Source organism: Struthio camelus, chromosome 5, assembly GCF_040807025.1.
Source record: "Struthio camelus isolate bStrCam1 chromosome 5, bStrCam1.hap1, whole genome shotgun sequence".
Lineage (NCBI taxonomy): Eukaryota > Metazoa > Chordata > Aves > Struthioniformes > Struthionidae > Struthio > Struthio camelus.
The window spans coordinates 82,174,689-82,195,049 of NC_090946.1; the positions used below are offsets into that span (position 1 = coordinate 82,174,689).

At 42.8% G+C, this 20,361-nt stretch overlaps 1 protein-coding gene across 1 annotated transcript in view; it reads left to right on the forward strand.

The window, feature by feature from the left end:
* MDGA2 (MAM domain containing glycosylphosphatidylinositol anchor 2) overlaps window positions 1-20,361 on the forward strand; it is a 411,004-nt gene that overhangs the window by 219,934 nt on the left and 170,709 nt on the right. The window contains exons 4-5 of the mRNA XM_068947620.1: window positions 6,455-6,651; window positions 10,280-10,412. Of these exons, the coding sequence (XP_068803721.1) occupies window positions 6,455-6,651; window positions 10,280-10,412 (330 nt within the window). The remainder of the gene's footprint in view (window positions 1-6,454; window positions 6,652-10,279; window positions 10,413-20,361) is intronic.

A 20,361-nucleotide genomic window follows, 5' to 3' on the forward strand; every position in this document is an offset into this window, starting at 1 on the left:
ATCTCTGCTCTTGCTGCAACTGGTGATCCCATTAGTCCCGTCTGTTTCAGGACCGTGCTGAGGGTGTAGGCTGAGGTCTTCGTCTGGGGTGATTCTGCTCTCCAAACTGGCCAGGGAATAGTCTCACGCTGTTTACCTGCATTATGGTTCACAGAGGTATACCTTTGGCTGCATTACATCATACTGTTTCAATGGATCCAGTTTAGCTAGTGATGCAGATCATTCTGTGTGAGGGTCCAGCTCTCACTGTTTGCAAAGTCTGCTGATCTTTATTTCATGTATGTGCACATGCACACGCATACACAAACTCGGCACCGTAGTCGATATTGCTGTTGGTTGCTGTTTGCGTCTTCTAAGTGGTGTAACCGCCGAAGCTTCAGGGCTGGTGTACCTGCTGTCCAGGGACCCCAAAGCTAATTTTGTCTCATGAAATAATTTTGTCTCATAATTAGTGAGCATGGGCTCAGTATGGTCACCTTGCACAAAACTCTATTTTTTTCAGGGCCGTAATACATCCGCTGCCATCTTCCCAACGTCATTATCACCTTCCTGGGTGAACAATTCAACTATTGGGAGCAGTTTTATATGAGTTTCTATCAGGTATATTTTAGTCTCATCAAAAGAATAAACTCAGATTTTGCCTGATAATTTTCTCTGTAAAAATACGTCACCTACGGTACATTATATTTCTGTTCTTGGGTTCTTTGCAGAAAGACTCCAGTCGGAGGTGAAGCGTGGGGAGCTGAAATGCCCTCAGGCTGCGTGGGGCATCCTTGACTGCTGAGGTCATTCCATTTGTCCTTTTGTGTTTAAGCGTGTTTGCACCCTGCCAGCCTTCTAGCCTGTGTTTGATCTTCCCAAAACAGTACTGGAAATCACTATGAGCTCATCAGGGGTCTCCTTAGGTCACACTCTCACTCTCTTGGGAGCAAGCGAGGAAGCTTTGCTTTCTTATAGTGTCTGGCCTTGTAAATGATGTTTGTTTTGTACAGTTATAGGTGTACTGCACGTGCAGTGCAGCATTACAGGTACAGAAGAAAACTTTGTGAAAGGGATTGGGAGCCGCAGGTGACCTGGTTCCCTGTTTCTGGCATTCCCAGGCAGCTTGTTGGGAGCTGGCCCTCGCAGCTCCCCACTGCACTGCCTGTGCTAATGGGTGGCACGCAATGTAATTCATTATCCTTTTCCGAGGCGTGCAAAAAGTACATACTAGTTGAATTTTCACGTGTTTTCTGGATCACGTCTTACTGCTTTATATCATACAGTGCCACAAATTGGCACAGACCTGAAAAATTACTGAAAGCTTGTGCTAAGTTATAGGAAGCTAGAGTGCTCATAAGGGAAACAGCAGGAAGGACTTTGTTTATATATTTAAGGATGACTTAAGAGTTAGGCGAGCTAAACATATGTATCACGGCTGTCTCCTGTATGGGTGTCTTGATGAAGCCATTTCGATCAGTTTACCAGATGAGACTTTTATTTATTATTATTCTGACTTCCAAGCATCATTTGCTTTGAGGATCTGAAGACAAAGGCAGCTAAGTAACAAACGAAATCCGCAGGCTACGTAGTCCCAAGAGCTGGGAAAAAATGACAGAGCAAATCGAGCCTGTGATCCTGCCCGTCTGTGCGTGCGCGCAACCCCCCGGCGCTCACGCGCCGTGGGAGACGGGCCGTGTTCCCTACGCACCTCCAGCCCGACGTCCCGTGCCCCCCGCCGGGGAAGCCCGCAGCCCCCCGAGGACGTCAGAACCATCTGCCGTGCTCCTAGGTCCCCACGCCACCATCCCTGGCCGGTGGGCTGCGACCCACAGTGTATTTAGATCAGACTTATTTCAAACAGTTTATACTTGGGTTTCGGTTTGCTGGAGGGGAGTGGAGGGGGGGCTTAGCACGGGGGTTAGCATGCCTTTGGCATCTGGGCTTCTGAAATGGTTTGGTTTGATTCAAAGATTAAAGACTGAAAAATTGAACCTAATGATGGCATAAACCTCTGTGGAAAACATACTTCTGTAATTTTTTTTTGTTTTGGATTAATAGACTAACTACATAAATACACTGATGACTTCGGTTTAATTTCAAAAAATGATTGGTTAGTTAACTCTTCATAATGCGATCAACCTCCTCAAAATGAAAGTTTGTTTGTTTTTTTTCCCCTTGTAAAGCTTTTATAAAAATGCATCTTATTGAGCTTCTCAATGCTAAATCTTTTTCCATTGCACTAAGATCCCCCTGTCTCTTCAGTGATTTCCTCTCTTTCCTCTTTACAGGTTAATTGCTTTGCAAAAACGAAAGTCAATAGCTTCACTCCCAAACTGCTGAATTTTTTACTACTCCAAATGCTCTTAGGGAAGAATGAACACCCACAGATACTTACACATAGGCACAGAGCTTTAAACAGGTTTTTTTTTAAAGTCTATTTGGGAATTTGCATATCAGTTAGTGATAATTCAGTTAGATGTTGAAAACCAGAGTTCCAGAGAGCTTTGACAATTGGGCATTAATGCCACTGGGATCAGATTGTTTTAAAATACCCTACTTAAAACGTAATGAATTTGGTAGTTGCATGCGTGCATTGTAATAACTTTGCACAGTACCTTGGCAGTGTTATAAAAAACATATCTTGTATTATGTTTGCAGCTCTTATGCTGTCTGAGCAAAATACAGTGTTATATAATAATCCAGTAAAACACTTGTCTAGCCCTGCCCAATGATGAGGCAGGCAGCTGAGTGTTCGGTGAAATCTCCTAACAATTGTGAGCATTATTTTGTCTCCTCTTAGTGCTGCTTCTTTTGCTTTGATGCAGCTGCTGAGATCTTTCCAGCACCGCTGATGGAAAAATCAGTCCTTTTCTGCAGTGCAAATTTTCTATTAATTGAGCATTATGAAATGCTTTGGCAGAGGGCTGGCCACATTTGCATTCCCAACTTAAATTTCTTTGAGAAGAAATGTCATACTTTTACTAAAACCAGCCTCTGTCATACTACAGTGCTATGTGGAAGGAGAGCGCCTGCTTCTCTCTGTCAGAGAGGACGACTCATGTCAGAGTGGATTAACAACCAACCTATATGAACCTACTGCAGTCGAACTGATAGCGCGAGGAAGTAATATCACCACAGTTCACAGTATCCTGGAATAATTTAGGTTGGAAAGAACCTCCAGTCCAACTCCCTGCTGAAAGGAGGGCCAACTGCACAGCTAGATGAGGTTGCTCAGGGCCTTGGTGGGGTAAGTTTTGAACATCTCCGAGGATGGAGATCCTGCGACCTCTCTAGGGCCATGGCCAAATACTTGACTGTTCTCATGGGGAATTTTTTTTCTCTTGGTGCAACTTATGCCTGTTGGCTCATGGTGCTTTGCTGTGTATCTCTAAGAAGAGTTGGCCTTTATCCTCTCTGTACCTTCCCAGTAGTCAGCTGAAGACAGAAATTAGGTGGCCCTTTTGCCTTCTCTTTCTCCAGATTGAGCAAACCTAGCTCCCTCTGCCTGTGCTTGTACACCACATGCTCCAGTCCCCGCTCCCCTTGGTGGCCTCCTCTGATTCCCTTCAGTATGTCCATGCCTTCTTTTTTTAAGTGGAAAGTCCAGACAGGGACAGAGCGCTCCAGATGTGATCTCACAAGTGCTGGGTGGAGGGGAGGATCTCCTCCCTCGACCTGCTGCTTGTGCTTTTGCTGTTGCAGCCTAGGGCGAGGGTTACGAACAGAGCAGAAACCAGAGCTCCAGTTAAGCTGCCTGGACACATTTTGCAGAAAGGCTCTTCCAAACTGCCAGGGAGGAGTTGTGGGAAGTGTGGTGGGACCCCTGGAGGAGCAGGTTCCTCCACTGGGCCTCTGCTCTCTGCTTGGACCATTGCCTTGAGATGGGAAGGTTGGGGCCAGTGGGAGGCTCCTGGGGCTGGTGGAAGAGCAGGGACATGCAGGAGCTGCAGAGGAGGGAGGGCTGAGCTCCGGATGGAGGCAGCTGGGAGCACACGGGGGCCACCGTGCTGGACCTGGCAGAGGCGGTGAGGCTTGGGTCGCAGCTGTCCACGCTCAGGCCTCCGTGATCTGGAGTCCCCGTGTGAGGAGTTAAATAACTTGGCCAACATGAAGATGAGTCAAGTCAAGACTTGAGCCCCTGCATATTACACCTTCAAGGGTGACACCTTTGTCTGAAGGTGGAAAGCTGGAGGAGCAGCGCGTTAATGCTTTGTTTGGGCTTTTGGTCATCAGTCACCCTCCGCCATGGTATGAGAGGTGCTTTTGACAGCAGCCTCCGGAAAGCATTCGTGTGTGATGTTTGTCAAGATACAGAGCACAGGTGTTTTGGCCTAGAATTTAAGCAAGTTAATTTCCTTCTTTTAGTTTTCTATTGCCTGAGTAGAGGACGTAACGTTTTGGCAGCCTCATCCCTTTTCAAATGCTACTGTGATTTAAAATAACCTTTAAAACAAAAATGAAATCTCATTAGAAAATGCCATCCTAATTTGGAACAACAGTTTCATAATTTGTTTCTGTGATATTGAATTAAATGTTTTGCAGAGTAGAACTAAGGTAAGATTTACTTAAACTCCAGGCACCATTACAGGATATTATTGCTTGCATTATTCCAAATTTTGGAACGTTTTGTTTCTAATTAATCAAGAGACTCTCAAGTTTTGTTCTTGTTATGCAAACCAAAATGTAAACCTCTAAAGAATAATTTAGGTGCAGGCTGTTTTTCCATGTGGACGTTTGAAACATGCTAATCTATTCAGGTCGTTAATGATGGGTTTATGTCAGACTGATCCTTCACTAATCTCTTGTGCCTCTGCTGCACCTCTAATTTTTCAAAAGAATCAAAAACCCAAGCTTTTTTAAGAACCTAAGAGCAGCTACATTGACGGTCCCTCCTGCAATGCGTAGGTGGTGTTCGTAGTGGTATTTGAGTGCCGTTTGGGGGAAGATCGTCTGAGCCAAAGCAAATACAGGTGATGCTTACCCCAAAATACCTTCCTCAACTTCAACACTATTGAAAAGGGACCAAGTTCCTGGGTACCTTCAAGCGTGACAGTGTTCCCTTTGACGCCAAAAGCTGTGCTGAGATGTGAACGCTGTGCTCTGCGTTTCACTGAATCGTGATCTTGCACAAATCTGATGAACTGACATTTGCAAAGTTAGTCATGTATATGAACCTTTTCAAAACCAGGTTTAAGTCTGTGGCTGAGCAATTAAATTAAGAACTAAGTAAAGTGTTATTTATATTCTATTTTGAAAAAAAGAACTGCTGCTAAGGTTCTCTAATTATTGCAGCCAAGGCTGAGTTTCAGATGGAAACAGGCAGGCGCCATGCACTGCACCCTGGGTCCTCGCAGGCGTAACGGGGCCAGTTGCTGCTGCTGCTCTCTGCAGTGGCTGTCCTGTAACTGCTGGATCCAACCCAGGATTTGCCACTGAATCATAGGGGCTAGACTCAGAGACACAACCTGCCCTTGGCCGCTGGTCCTCCAGGTAGTGTTAACTTCTCCCTAAAGCTCACTGGAGAATTGCTGTTATTTGGAGCTTGGGTATTTTTAAGTAGAAGTTGGTAAAGATGGCCACTGTTGCTCTTGGTGAGGTTTTTTTTTTTTCTTTTATTCTTTAATGTAATTGAACTTTCAAAGAGAGCGCATAATAAACAATGGTAAAACATCTCCGCAAACAGGAATCTATTTGTGGTGACAGAATAAAGCCCAAATTAATTAATTTAGAGTGCTTACATTCCAAGGGCTATCTTTATTTCTTTCCTGCTTAAGATGAGTGAGTTCTGTTGTGGGGATCTAATTTTCTTTAAGCTGATGCAGCGAGAGTAATTATATGATATCTGTATTTTAATCAAGAGAAGTGTGTTCTAAAGGCTGGGATGAATTCACCTGTTTGAAGTTAAATGCATGTAAGTAAAAGAAGGGTATATGCATTAAATTACTGTATTAAATTGCTGCTTTAAAGGAAAACAGATGCATTCACATGATCAACATTCTAGTTGATCCTACTATTAGGATGCAAATTACTCTGCTATTTATTTCCAAAGCTTGATAAACTATTTTGTCGAAGCAATATTTAAATTAAAAGTCATACATAAGAAATAAGTTGCAGAGATGAAGAAAGATGAAATCTAAGTATTAATGGGAACAGAACAGAAATATTATTGACGTTATCACGTTCTTGTGCACCTTAGACTATCCAAAGCCTGGGCTGCAAAAAAAGATCCAGTTGTGCTAGATGCTGTACAAATAATGAAATGTAAAACTGGACTCTGCAGCAAAAGTCCTAAAATGTTTATTTCAGATTTTTAGAAATGGATTGCCTCCATTTCGGCAACTTTTGTGCAATTTTGGCAATTTTTGTGTTCAAGGAGACTTGCACCCGTGCCTGCTTGGCCCTGATGAGCTGCAAACGTCGTAGTGTCAGTTCACGCCTGACTGTCTCTCGGTGGTTTCTTCTCTGTTTCCAGATTTGGATGATCCAATAGTAACGGTTCACCAGAGCATCGGGGAAGCAAAAGAGCAGTTTTACTATGAGAGGACGGTGTTTCTCAGGTGTGTCGCCAACTCCAACCCGCCCGTTCGGTACAGCTGGAGACGTGGCCAGGAGGTATTGCTGCAAGGCTCGGATAAAGGAGTTGAGATCTACGAGCCCTTCTTTACCCAGGTAGGAATTAAGGTGCAATATTTTTGTCCTGCCTGAAAAAATGCGCACCACAGGCTTTGTCATGAGATCTTGAGCAGGTCTATCTGAACGTAGCTGCTGAGCAGGTCTATCTGAACGTAGCTGCTCTGCTGGTGGCATCTGATTGTACGTGCCCTCTCGTACATGCAGGTAATTACACGCAGGCCCAAATGCACCCATATGTGTTTATAAGACCTGCTAAAGTAAAAGATATCTTTTAAATTGTGATGAAAAGCAGTTATGAAGTGGGAAGTTGTGGGAAGATGCCCAGTAAGTGCTATCTGCAGGAGCCCCTTTGAAGTCGCTTTGCTTGGGTGCTGCCAGCCCAGGCCCCTGCTTTAACCGCTATTCCCTGATCTTTCCCAGTCTAACGTAAAGTGATTCTGCACAGAAGTTACAGCGTAAAAAGCTTAACAAGGCTAAACTCCATGGCATCTCCCCATTTTATTTATTTTTTATTCTACCTTTCTCTTCTTTGAACATAAGTTTTTGTTCCAGAATTACACGCTTAAAAGATGAGGAGGCAAAGATGGAAAGAACTGTTTATGTAAGTCTTCCTACCCCCGCTCACAGCCAGGAAGGCAGCCTGGGCCATCAAAACAATCTGTCAGATTAGATCAGATTAATTTATTGTTAGCACATTTGCACAGTCTCAGAATAAAAAGGTGGCATATCCTATTGTCTGTAGACAAAAGTGTGTGATGGTGCTTGCAGAAAGAAAAAGAAAGAAAAGAAAAATGGAGAAAAAATTGTTTTGGAAAGTCTCAAGCAACAATGAGTAAAGACAGAAGTGGAAAATGCCTGATAATTTGGTCGTTATAGCAGAAAGCAACCTACAACTTTCAAATTATTAGCTGAAAATTATTTACGAGAGCACCTTCATTTTTACTATTTATTATACTTGACAGCTTTTTATTGCTGAAATGGTTTGATATTCTACTGAGCAATGTAGTGTAGGCTGGAACCTTGCAGAGATGAGAATTAGATTACATAGTCAAGTTATTGGACTCCCAAAAGTGGTGAGATTATTTTTAATTTAACATGTACGGATGCAATTTAGGAAATCTGTGGCTTGTTTTTTTGGAATCTCACACATTTGTGTAAACTGGAATTTTGAATGTTTTAATTAAAAAGGGAGAGACTCCCTTGAGATTGGGCTTTTTGTCTTATAATATCTCGGTATAGGAATGCTGATTATTACCTTTCCAACTATTCATTAAGAACATATCTAATAAAATGTGTCATGTGAAATTAGATTACATATTTTAGAAAAATGGTTTCTAAGTTACTAGGAACATCCTTCCTAGGACCTCTGTCTGTGCTGAATTAATGAATAAATCAGATTGTCATGTTGATAGTCCAAAGCTTATCCATAACCTTTTTACATTCACTGGAGGTCAGATTGAATTAGTGTATCTTGTCTGTGTGCCTACAGGATCTGATATATGTTTATAAGAGGAAAAAATATAATTAAAGGTTCAAGAGTTATGAATGTCTACCGCACTTGTCTGCATAATTGATTCTCCTTATGATTTGGTAAAAAACAATGAGAACTGGTGAGAAGGGGGATAGAAGGGGTTTGACTTCAGAGCATCAGGAGATTTGAATCTGAGGTGGAGTTTTTTGGCTGATTGCTTTGAAGCAAGATTATCAATCTGAAAACCAAATGAAATGTCAAGGAGAACAAATAGCAACATAATCAACTTTTCTATGGTATTATAGCCAAAAAAAGGTTAGCTGTTCTCTCCAATGGTGTTCTTGTTTTAATAAATAATAGAAGGCACTTTGAAAGCTGGGTGAGTCAAAAAATGAGCTCTTGAACTTTGAACAGTGTTTTTGATGAGTCAGCTAATGTTAGCTACTTATTTTAGCTGACATGAAAAAAAAAGCAGAACAGGCATGCATATGCTCATCTGTGAAAGTGTTTGAAAAACTGAACTTTTCAAAACCAAAATCTTGATGCACAATTTTTTGCCTAAGAGTTTGCATCGTCCTCATTGCACATTGTAATTGCACAGCCTGAGAACAAGATTAAATTTGCTGTATTTACAATAATTATGCAATTAGACATAATTAGACTAATTATCCAAATCATTGAAGAAAATATATATATTTTTACAAATCTTAGCAATCTGGAGGACATGATCCAGCATACCATTGTGAGTACAGGCTGCAATTTCAGCTTAGGATTCAAAGCTAAGGATTTAAGTTGTGGTATGTAACTGCTCCACGTTTGGATCTAATCCAGAATTTAATGACTTCAGTAGCTGTGTTCCCATTAACCTGGAAGGGGTCTGGACCAGGCCCTTCCCTAGCTGAGATAATCCGCTTTTTAAAATCGGATCTTGATCCTTACCTCTTGCTTTGCGTGCGTTTGTACGGCCTTTCGAGGCCTTGGTCTCGCCAACAGCAAATCAGCACGAGCTTAATTTTAATCAGCATCACCTCTGCGGGACTGATAGTACGTACAGAGCCCGCCAGTTCCAGCGCTCCTGACGTCTACCAAGCTGCATTTCCCAACTGTCTCCTCTCGTGTCTAACTGTATCTTTTATTCTGGGGGGGGTTTGCTGGTTCTATACTGTGTTTTCACAAACGACCATAGTTTTGTATAGGCCTGTGCAGCTGTTGCACGTGGGGCTGTTTAAACAATTCAATGCATGGCCCGAGCTTTGCTAATATTAACCGCTTGTAGGAGTATTTACAGGGCAGGTGAGAACGTGAGTTTTTCAAAGCTTGCTCTTTTGCTGTTTTATGATCCAGTTGAGAGCGTTTGTCTCCCTGAGCTGGGGTTCTGCCTTAAGCATAATGTGCTTTTAACTTATCTGTGGGAGCCCAGACAGAGATTTGGAAGTGAGCAGCTTGGAGAGGCGACTGAAAGCCTGAGCAAGTTTGTTATTTTGCTATACGTTTTTTTTTTGCTATACTTGCTTGCTTTCTCTGGTCCCGGCTCCCTCTGCCTGCTCGGCCTAGATGGGATTTTGCATCGAACAGTCCTTTCGGCTTTTTGTTACTCTTTTTGCTAACGGCAATGTAAGATTGTACACACGCTTTTCAGCAAATTGCTCCTGTGTTTTTGATTCTGCAGCGCCCGTTTCGTACTAGTTTTCCAGGGAAATCTGCTATTTGGGTGCTGCAGTTTTCCCTTGCTCGTGTCAAAAGGAACTCCTTCCGTGCATATCCTGTGCAGATTGCTGCTCCAGCCTTTACACTGCGGGCTGAAAATAAAGTCTCTCAGAAGCTCATTTTCAAAGGAAAACAACAGGAATTCTGTAGCTTATGATGTTTTTCATTATGCAGATTGTATCATAAGATATATTATCCAGCATAATGCTGTGGCTTCAGTGTCTCTGCCAAAACAGTTTCCCCCTTGCCACTCTCTCATTGCCTTTAATGTCTAAGTAAGTGTCAACCTTTTAGGTTAAGTCAGCTACCGTTCTTTCGGATAATTAAAAAAAAAATATTTTCTGGACTGCTTTAATTTAACATCTGCTTCTAACTAGCCTTCGCCATATCTTACCCTTGTCTCCCAAAAGCCAGCCTCGGTGCGTTATGCAGCTCTGCTTGTTCCTCTGAGTTACCTCGTCCTAACTCTCTGTCCTGCGTGCACAGGGGGAAACGAAGATCCTGAAACTGAAAAATCTTCGACCTCAGGACTATGCGAATTACAGCTGCATCGCTTCGGTGAGGAATGTCTGCAGCATCCCGGACAAGATGGTGTCTTTCCGGCTCTCTAATAAAACAGGTACTGCACAAGCACTGCACCTTCCCGGGACGTCTGATGTTTTAACGGTCCTTTGGGTTACATGGTTTTGAAACGTATGTGACTGTATGCAGGTGCCCAAAGGTAGGAGCTACTCAGGAGCAGAGGGTGCAAACAATTTATTTCAGATATTTTTCTTTCCTCAGCAAAGTTAAGGTTCGAAGAAGAGTTTTGATTTATTTCTCTGCATATTTGTTGTTCTCTGAGTTTTATATCAGGATTTACGTTTCCCCTCAAGGTCATGGGATTTCATTCTTATGGATGCACTTCACCTCAAAGGTGATTTTGGAATATGAAAAGAGGAAAAGGAATCTCAATCTAGGCTGGGCATGAAGTAAAGCAATTATTTAGAAATCCAAACACTCAGAAATACTTCTCGAAATGTTTTGTTGAAAGCTAATTTTTTTGGGGGGGTCAAAAAAATATTTTTAGGAGAGAATCAATTTTTTCATATTCCTTTGATTTCTTACATTAACGTAAAGAAAAGTGTTATTTTTTTCAGGTATAATTGGTTCAAATAGAAACATTCAAGCAGTCAAATTGGAATGCTTTGTAGCAGGTTAGCTAGGCATTTATCTGTGTCTGAACAAGCTGTCTTTGTGTTGTTGTGTTTCTTGTTCCTTGGGCCTTTGCTCTTTCCTTTGGACATGTCCCTGGCTGAGCGAATGGCCAGTCATGTATCTTCCTCTCCTCTGTGCTTGTACCAGTGCCATGTCCCGCGAGAGCCCTATGGCAGTGGTTATCACTAGTGTCCAGGAAGACAGAAATTCTTTTTTTGACTCTCTAAAAGGCTCCGTGTCCAGGGTCAGCAGAGAATGTATCTGAAATGGTTTATAAACCAGAACCTAAAGATATAGGCCATAGCTATATATGGATATAGCCAAAGTCCTTGGCTTAGACTTTCTAAATCATTAGAAATTTCAGATAAATGTTTTCTGGGCAATGAGTCTGCAGCAAATGTTCTAATGTTCTGAAGACTGCAGGTTAGATTATGCTTCAATAACATATGACTCAGGGCACTGGAAACAGGTAGCAAATGAACAAGACAGATGAGGCATTAACATGCATCTGAGTGCATCTAAGATGAACTATGAATTTTATTTGCACTTGCATATTTCACATTATTTCTGCTCTCATGGCTTGATTCCAAGAAGTTGCCTTCCGATTTTTTTTGTCTTTCTGATTTTACAGCAGGAACTGCCAACCTGTGGTATGTACCACTGCCGATACACAACCCACTGCAAAAGAAATTCACAGCCCAGCTTTAAAGCTGCCATTGGCAATAGGGGAATTACAGTCAGCTCTGACGGTATCTGGCAAAATATATTGGAAGCCCCTACTTTACTCTTCTTTTTTTTTTTTTTTCCCGCAAAATTAGTATGTCGAAATGTAAAATTTGGCTCTGCTTAGTTGCACTGGTTATACATGGAGGGGTGTGAAATCGTGTCTGCCATGGAGAGACCATAACTGAGAGGTCAGAGCAACTTTCCTCTTTGCGCTCGTAATGACCCGTCTGCCTTCATCCATGGAAATGAAGGATGTGAGTTGTTACCTACAGAGTTTGGCTGCTCAGCACAAGCTGAAAGCTTCTCCCGTTGTTTGCTCTAGAGTTTGTCTTGGCCAGTGTCTGTATTTGGTCCATGACAACTGTTACATCCTCACAAGCAGGGCTCAGCCTCAGCAAGATGCTTCCTCTGCTCCCTTTTGTCAGAAGGATTATTGGTGCTGGGGGTGCGAAATCAGTCTCTATCCATGTTGGACCTCACCTGCCAAAGAAGTCCGTTTCTATTACAGTAGCGTGGGAACTTTAAATGGCATAACGATTCCTAACTGAGCACTGGTGAGCGTGATCTAATTTTGCAACAAGAATGAGTTATTTCTCCCTTAAAAATGTTACATTTATTTTTGGAGAAAGGTGCCTTCTCTGGGAGGTAGTCTTGATACATTTATCAGGAACAGCTCTTTTGGAGTAATTTCCAAAGTAAACAAGCTTGAAAAAATTACAAAAAAATCACACTTTCTCATGAAGAACCTGGTGGCAACCATCATCAAGGGCAAGATTAAATAACAAGTTTAATAATTATTGCAATAACTCATTAAGGATGATGCCTGGTGTGTTACTGGCTCTGGGACTAAACCTCCTCTCATTTGGTATAGCTGATACAACTCTTTGGTAGAACTTCACCTCATATAACTTCATAGAAGTTACATAAATCATAAATCCAGACTAATCCTGCGTAAATCCAAAGTAATGAAAATCAGAGTCCAAACACGGTACTCTGTTTCAGTATAGAGCAGTCCTGGCCCAACCATCTGTTCTAAATTCAGGGATGGAAGTACATTAGGGAGATGACTAAATGGCAACAAAAAAGAAACAAACGGAAGTGGCTGTAAAGTAGCAAACATACATTACAGTTATTGTAATTGATGTTGTTGTTAGTGAATTTACGTTCCGCTGCTCACTCAGGATAATCTAAATCTCTGGCAACTTGGCTTTTCTGCATTTATCAATTTTGCACACTAAACTAGTGGGAGAATTCTTCTTGAACTTTATTTGGCTGTTACTGAGTTGAGATGACTAAGTAGAATAGATAAGGCTTACAGCAGCTGTGGGTTTCCATCTCTTTGCAATAGTCATTTGGGCTTTTATTGTGTGACACAGAGACAGCTTCATGATCTGTCAGGCTCCCTTTCATGGATTGACTCATGGACAAAGTTCAGAAGGTTCCTCCCTGCCGTAGATGTGCCTGCCAGTTGGGGCTGCTCAGGGACATCAGCTGTCCTGGCAGCCAGATGAGGTGTGAGCATGTTAGGTTGCCATCTGCGTACAGTGGCTTGCCTTTCACCTTGATGGATTGACACAGTGTGCAAACAGTGGCTGGAAAGCTGCCATGCTGCAGGGAGCACCTTGATTTCCAGCAGCCCCTGATGGATTGCCACAGCACGCTAGCACATGGCAGGACTTTTCCACCCTGTAATGTGTGTTTGTCACATACGCTGATCATTGGCAGATTGTGCTTGAGGAAGAGGTACTTATTTCCCTCTGACATCTCTTGTGCTCGACAGATGTGAGAGAACCCAGTGTGGCAATTGCTATATTCCTGGAAAGTTTTACTTGTCTTACAGTATGCTACTACTACCCTACCAACGATGTGCTTCTAGGGCCACATAGGTTCTCACAGGTGACCATCAAATCACCGGCTAAATCTCATGCTTGATAATCTTTTAGTGTTGTAAAGGGGTATGATGTCAAAGAAACATGAGCACATGTTTTTTCCTTTTTATTTTCCTCTGAAACACTCTTAAGACTCCTTGCCTTCCCCCACCAAGAGGTATGGGTGACATGGACATGAGTGGAGACACTCAGTTCATGAAAAACATGCAAATCCAGGTGGTCTTCTGCCTCTATTTATGCCACAGGATCTTTCATACATTATTATTCTTGTGCACGTACCTGAGCTGAGAGGCTGAGACGTGCATCAAGCACGTCTTTGGGTGAGTAGTTCAGTTTTCTATTCAGTGCAGCCTGGCAGCTTATTCTTGTGACCTTTTTGTTTTCTGTGTTTAGTCCATCTTGCTGATTATTTGATTGTGTGTCATGGCATCACCAGAGTAACAATCATTTGCTGTGATATAACCAATCAAAATGCAATCCAAATGAAACTTTCTACCTACTTCTTCTCCTTGAATAATTAGTAAAGTAATTAAGCCGATACCATTGGATGAACATGTATTCATCAGTATATGTTGGACATGATGTAGTTTAAAGTATTAATTGGGTATATTCACACCCTCTTGATTCAACAGCAGTGTTCTAATTGCGTCTGTTCTGCATGAATCTGTGAAGCTTTAGACACACCGTCATACACTTGCAGGAGCTGCAGGAGTTAGCGTCATCTACCTTAGCGTCATCTTTTTCACACATATATATTTCTTTGTTCCAAAACAGACTAGTTTAAAATGCAAAAACAAAGTGGAAGTTGTAATGAGAGAAGCTGAGATCAACTCAGAAGCGTGTGGTCATGCATATGCTGAAGCCCAGAATGACAATTAGCAGTAATATTGTACAGCAGCGTGTAGGGTCACTTGTTGAGCGTAGACCCACTTTGTATCAAGAGACAGCTGTTGTTCTGCAAAGTTTATTGTCTAAGCAGATGAGGAACGTGAAGAGAAGCAGAAAGTCTGTGCAATGACTGACTTCTTGTCAGAGAGATGGTGAGTGGCAGGAACACAAACACATCTCAGATCGTGAGGAAGAACGGCGAAGGAACTGATTCTGCAACTCTCTCTTGCTTTTAGTAGACTAATTCTGAGTAAGTTAATGCAAGCAGGAGTTGTAAAACCAAATGTGGCTGCTTTGCAACAAAATCAAGGGGTAATTCTAACAAGGAGGAGGAACCCTGACAGTTTTGTTAGCGTGTGCTTTTGAATCTAGGCTCTCGGAAGAAAAGCAGCTGTGAGAGTGGGTGTCACACTGAGTCATGACCTTCCTGCTTTTTTGTCTGCGTTGCCAGTCTTTAATCTCACTGCATCCACACTGTACCCAAGAAGAAAATCTAATTAATCAGATTTCAGCTCATTCTCTTTACTCACCCTCTGGGTTTGTCTTGGGGTTGTTGCTGTCCCCTCTCTTCCCCGAATCCTCAGAGGGTTCTTGCATGGCACTCACACTTATCTTTTATCCATTCATTCCTTCCCCTGGTCAATGAACTTCTTCCTCCAAGCAGTCCTCACAGGTTGAAATGGTAAGAAGCACAAAAGAAGAAGCTGGCAGCAAGTGCCTCTGGGGTACAGGGAGCACAGTGTTACAGGTTTTGTCCTCTCATTGGAGCAGCTCCCTCCGGTCTTGTTGCTCTCCTGTACCCACTTGGGAGTATTTAGGAATCACCCTCTTGGTTCCTCTGTCTACCTTTTCTTCCTGCTGGCTTATCTTTAGCAAGACTTTTGATGCAATCTCCTGTAGTATCCTTAGAGCCAAATTGGTGAGATACAGATGATAAGGGGGGCGAAAATTGGTTGGGCCTTTAGGGCTTAAAGAGTTGTGATCAGTGCCATGATGTTTAGCTGGTGGTCATTTATTAGTGGCATCTCTCAGGGATCAAAACTGGGAACAATACTGTGAAACATCTTTATTAGTGACCAAAACAATAGGACCAAGTGCTCTTTCAGCAGGTTGTCAAACGATATAAAATTGGAGGTAGTGGTCAATACACGGGTCTTGACAGGCTGGAGAAACGGCTTGACAGGAACCTTCAGCTAAGGGAAATGCAGAGTCCTGCCCCTGGGGAGGAATCACCCAGGCACCAGTAGGGGCTGAGGCTAACTGACTGGAGAGCAGCTTTGCAGAGAAGTGCCTGCAGGCCCCAGTAGGCAAGCTGAACAGGAAGCAGCAGTGCAGCCTTGCTGGAGAACCCAACAGCGTGCTGGGCAGTGTTGTGCAACAACGTTCTACAACAGCGTTGTAGAAGTTGTAATTTGAATCCATTATTATCTCCTCTCCCCAGTGTATCTTTCTCTGTATAAGAACTGCTGAAAGTCCTAAAGACCTGGTGCCCTGCCTTAACCAGGACCGTACATTGCTCAGGGGACTATTGCTTTTGAAGATGCTTAGCAGTAGCAAGCTCAATCTGCATTAGAAATACGGGGATTATGTTATTCCAAGCATTAATTCTGCTCTGTGTCAAACGTGAATTGTTGACAGATATATTAAAATCTGTCACTAGCTTTTATGTGACTCACTATTTAATCTTTAGCACTAAGAAAGGTGACTCTAATACAGCTAACTTTGAATCTCACATCTGAATGCTCAGATATAATAATAAACATGATTATTATCCATTTAAGAGTGACGTTGTTCATTTCAAAAGGTCATAGAAAAGGCATGATATATACCCATAAAACTGAATAGCTTACAAGATTTATTTCAGGAATCACTGGTATACGTAAAGAATTGAAATAAATAGTTAGGCATCTTTCAGTATTGAAATTCTGTAATTTTCTTCCTATAATATTTCCTCCAATATGACTGAGTAAAAGCAAATAAAACTTTGGTCTGGTCTCGATCTACAAAGCATTTTCAGTGGCATAGCTTCTTTTGAACATATATATTTATTTGAATTAGCCAGTTCACGCTGCTTAGTAGAGGTGGCGCGATTAATGTAGAATATTGAGGTTGATTTCTGGCAGTCTCCAACGTAGAAATAATGCAAAACAGTAACTTTTACCGAAAATAATGAGCTTTTAATAGGTGATTTTTCAGCTGCATGACACAGCTCATTCAAATCATAGTTTAGGCTGGCGTTCCATCTTGGGCGTGTGGTAGGAATCACACTGCAAAGGGCTTAATTCACTCCTAATCCCTCCATTAAACAATAGTCTCTCTTGATAAACTTGCTTTGCTTCCCTTCATTCAGACTCTATAGCATTAGAGAATTATCTCATTTTGAAAAATATTGCTCCTAGCCTTCGCTGGTGTTCTCAAAGAGCATGGCAGCAATATGTGATCCTGCACTACAAAAGCCTGAAATCCTCAGATAAGAAATAGAGCCAGCTGAATACTCAGAGCTGAGTACTGAAGGTGGGTGGTATTAGCACGGTAGTAGAAAGGAATCCTAGCAAATACAGTTGGAAAGACTTCAAGAGGTTGTCTAGTCCCATTCCTCATGGCAGAACCCACTGGTTCTAAACCTTTTCCCTACAGATGTCTCTTTGACCTGTGTTTCATGATAGCCAGCTGTGGAGGTCCTGCATTCTCCGTAGGCTGTCTGACCCAGTGTTTGTCTGTCCTGACTGTTGGAAGCTTTACGTAACGTCTAACCCAAATCTTCATTTCTGTCATTAAAGCCCATCGCTCTGATCCTGTCCGCAGTGGCACAGAGAAGAGATGATTCCCTCTTTGCAGCAACTTTTTGTGTATTTGAAGACTGTTATCTTGTCCCATCTCTTCTTTTGGATAATAAGCCTAGTTTCTTAATTTTTTTTCTCATATCCTGTTCCTCATGTTGTCCCTGGTGATCGCCTCTGTCCACATCTTTCTTGAAGTTCAGCGCGTCGACACGTGTAGCATGTTGCGCTGGCGCTCAGCCCTCTCAGTGCTGAGCTCAGAGCGAGAATCGCTTCATACTTTTCCCAGGAAAGCTCTCATTTATGTGGCCCAGTGCAATGACTGCCTTTTAGCAAACATGTAGTGCTCGTGTTAGCTGATGTTAGCTCGTGTTCAGATTGCCACCCTGTAACCCTTTTTGCCACCCCGTAACCCTCGCAGGCTTTGCCCTGCAACTCCTCGTTAGCCAGCCGTTCCTAGCTCAGTAACTGTACAGCTGAGGCAGGATTCATCTCACCTAGCCAGCAAGCCGAGAGCGTAAGTAGCTATAATGCGCTAGTTGTTTAAGCACCACTGTACTCACTGCAGAGGGGGAAGTCTCCAAAAAGCAATTCATCCCATCTATTTTGGGGAGGGCTTTAGGGGTGTTTATATCTCATCAAGATATATGACCTTGGATTACTTGCCGGAGTTTCAAGCGGTTGAGATTAGATGGGATGAATTCTAGCCTACGCGTGGAACCTCGCCTCTAAATATAGTTGCGGAGGGGACAGTTTCGTGATTGGGTTAAGCTGATTTAACAGTGTTCTGCTGCTGAAGGGAGGATCCTGCCTTCCCTTCGTACCCCTTTGATGAAATGGCCGCAGAATGAATAGCTTTTGCCGCGTGGGAGCCGGAGCTATTGTCTTCGCCTTCGGAACGTAACAGCCGGGGAAGCGTCCTGAATGCGCCCGGATCCGCCTCCCTTCCTCCCCGTTGGCGCTATCAATGCCACATCTGCGCTCGAACGGCAGCGCCAGCAAAGCGCGACTCATCAAAGTTGCGGTGCGGCTGGAGAAAAAGCAGCGAGGCAGATCTGGAGGGAAGAGATGAGTCATCAAAGCTGCAACCCATTGGTTAAAAATCGGAAGATTTCAGGAAAAGTTTGAGGAGGAGAAAAAGGCCATTTAGACTGGAGAGAGGGGGAGCGCAGGGACTTGGCCAGTTTACCTGGGGCTGTGTTGCCAGCTCTCCAGGCTAGCTGACATTTGCAGATTTGGACCAGGACGTTACTGTAGAGAGGAAAGACTGAGCCACCCCTCTGTGCTACCACAGGCCTGAGTCCTTTTGCAAAATGAGGATGCAGAGAGCCACCTTGTGTGTCAGGGCAAACCCTAAAACACATGCAACACTGAAAGCTGATCTGGGAATATTTAACTTCATCTAGTTCCAAGTTTTAAATCAGAAAAAAAGGATACGTACCTGAAATAATTGGGATTTAGGACTGTTGACTTTATTTTCTCTGCCACTGCAAGCACTGGAATTTTACAGGCAATGATGAAATGAAAAAAATAGCAAATGAATTTTTTATGTATGCTGAACACATATACGTGACATCTGTTTTGTGTGTCTAAGTGCAAAGTTTAGAATTTGGAAGTCTTTGCGGTTGGAGTATTTTGCTACTCTGCTGCATATGAATTCTGTGTAGCACCACTGAAGTTCGAAACTCTACATGGCTGGTCACTACTACACAGTAACTTTACAAAAACCTGATGCATTTTGGTCCCAAATCTGCAAAGAGCTCAAGGTTAAGTTTCTCGGCATAATTTTTGCTCCCAGGGCTTTGTTGGAGAGCTTGGCCCCGAGCCTAAGGTGAAGCTCCCCTGGGAAGCCTAACCCATTCCCGGCAGGGTGTACCGCTGGATTTGTGCATCCCGAGAGAGCAGGGGAGCTGCAGGCGTCCTTAGGTGCCTGCATGCTTCAACGTTTGGCCGTCCTCAGGGTCTTAACTTGGCTGCTGGAGTGCCTGGAGGAGCTGTCTCTGCTGGGAGACGCTCAAGCCGGGTGGTGAGCAGCAGTCGCAGCATTGAGGCTCTGTCCACAGCAGCGGGGAGGGTAAAGGAGAGAGGACGTGTGTGTAAAAGTGATGTTGATTGTTTCTGAGGAAGGACTGTTGATGAAGAGAAAGGACCTGCGCTGTTGCCTCATGCTGTTGGTAGTGTGGTCCATAAAAAGTTTATTTTTACCCTATAATTTGAAGCCTGGACCTCAGCTGGGAGTTATAATCTATTCTTTTTTGAACTTTACTGAGCAAATAAGTACAGAAACGGTACTCCCAGCCCAGCAGGGGCCCCGAGTGTTCTCTCTTTTTGCTCTGACTTTAAAGGAGCTATTTGCAATGCGCATAGTTGGGAATATATGCCTTGTATTCCTGCAAGAAATCATGCCTATACATTAAAGATACATACACACACATATGTATATATATGTATGTGTATAGCTGAAAGTATGATTTAATTATGTTCTATTACTTCAGTTCTGCATGTGGTAATTCATAAAACTGGATGAAAGGATATTATCTTCTTATTTTTATTTCCCAGAGATCAGTGAGTTGTCAAGGACATGGCTTTCTGCCTCTCTTTTGACGTTACTATTGAACTATACGTTTTCTTTTGCATTCCCAGTAATCCTTAAAGCCAACTGTGACGTTTTCTCAATTCCGTATACTCAGGCTAAATATATACTTATTTGTCTCATTATAGTTATAACGCACTCTTGCCTCAGATGTTTCTGTATGCTCCATCACTGACGAATACCTTTTCCCTCCCTGTGTAGTATCTGTCTCATACAATCATCCCAGGCAGCAATCGGGACTTTTTCTTTCAAGTTGGAGAATATCTGTATCACATCATTGATTCATACAAGTTTCCAGTCTCCCTGCTGATGATCCCGTGGCCTCTTTGTTTAAACTGAAAGCGTTTTATTGTAGGGATGGATGGCTTGTTACGTGGAAAGTGTTAGGTAGAGTGATATTGTTAAGCGTATGTCTTAGAGTGTTAATGATGACTTAATGACTGCTAGCTTTGCGCTGGATCTGACAAACGTTTGCCCAAGTCATTAATCAAAACT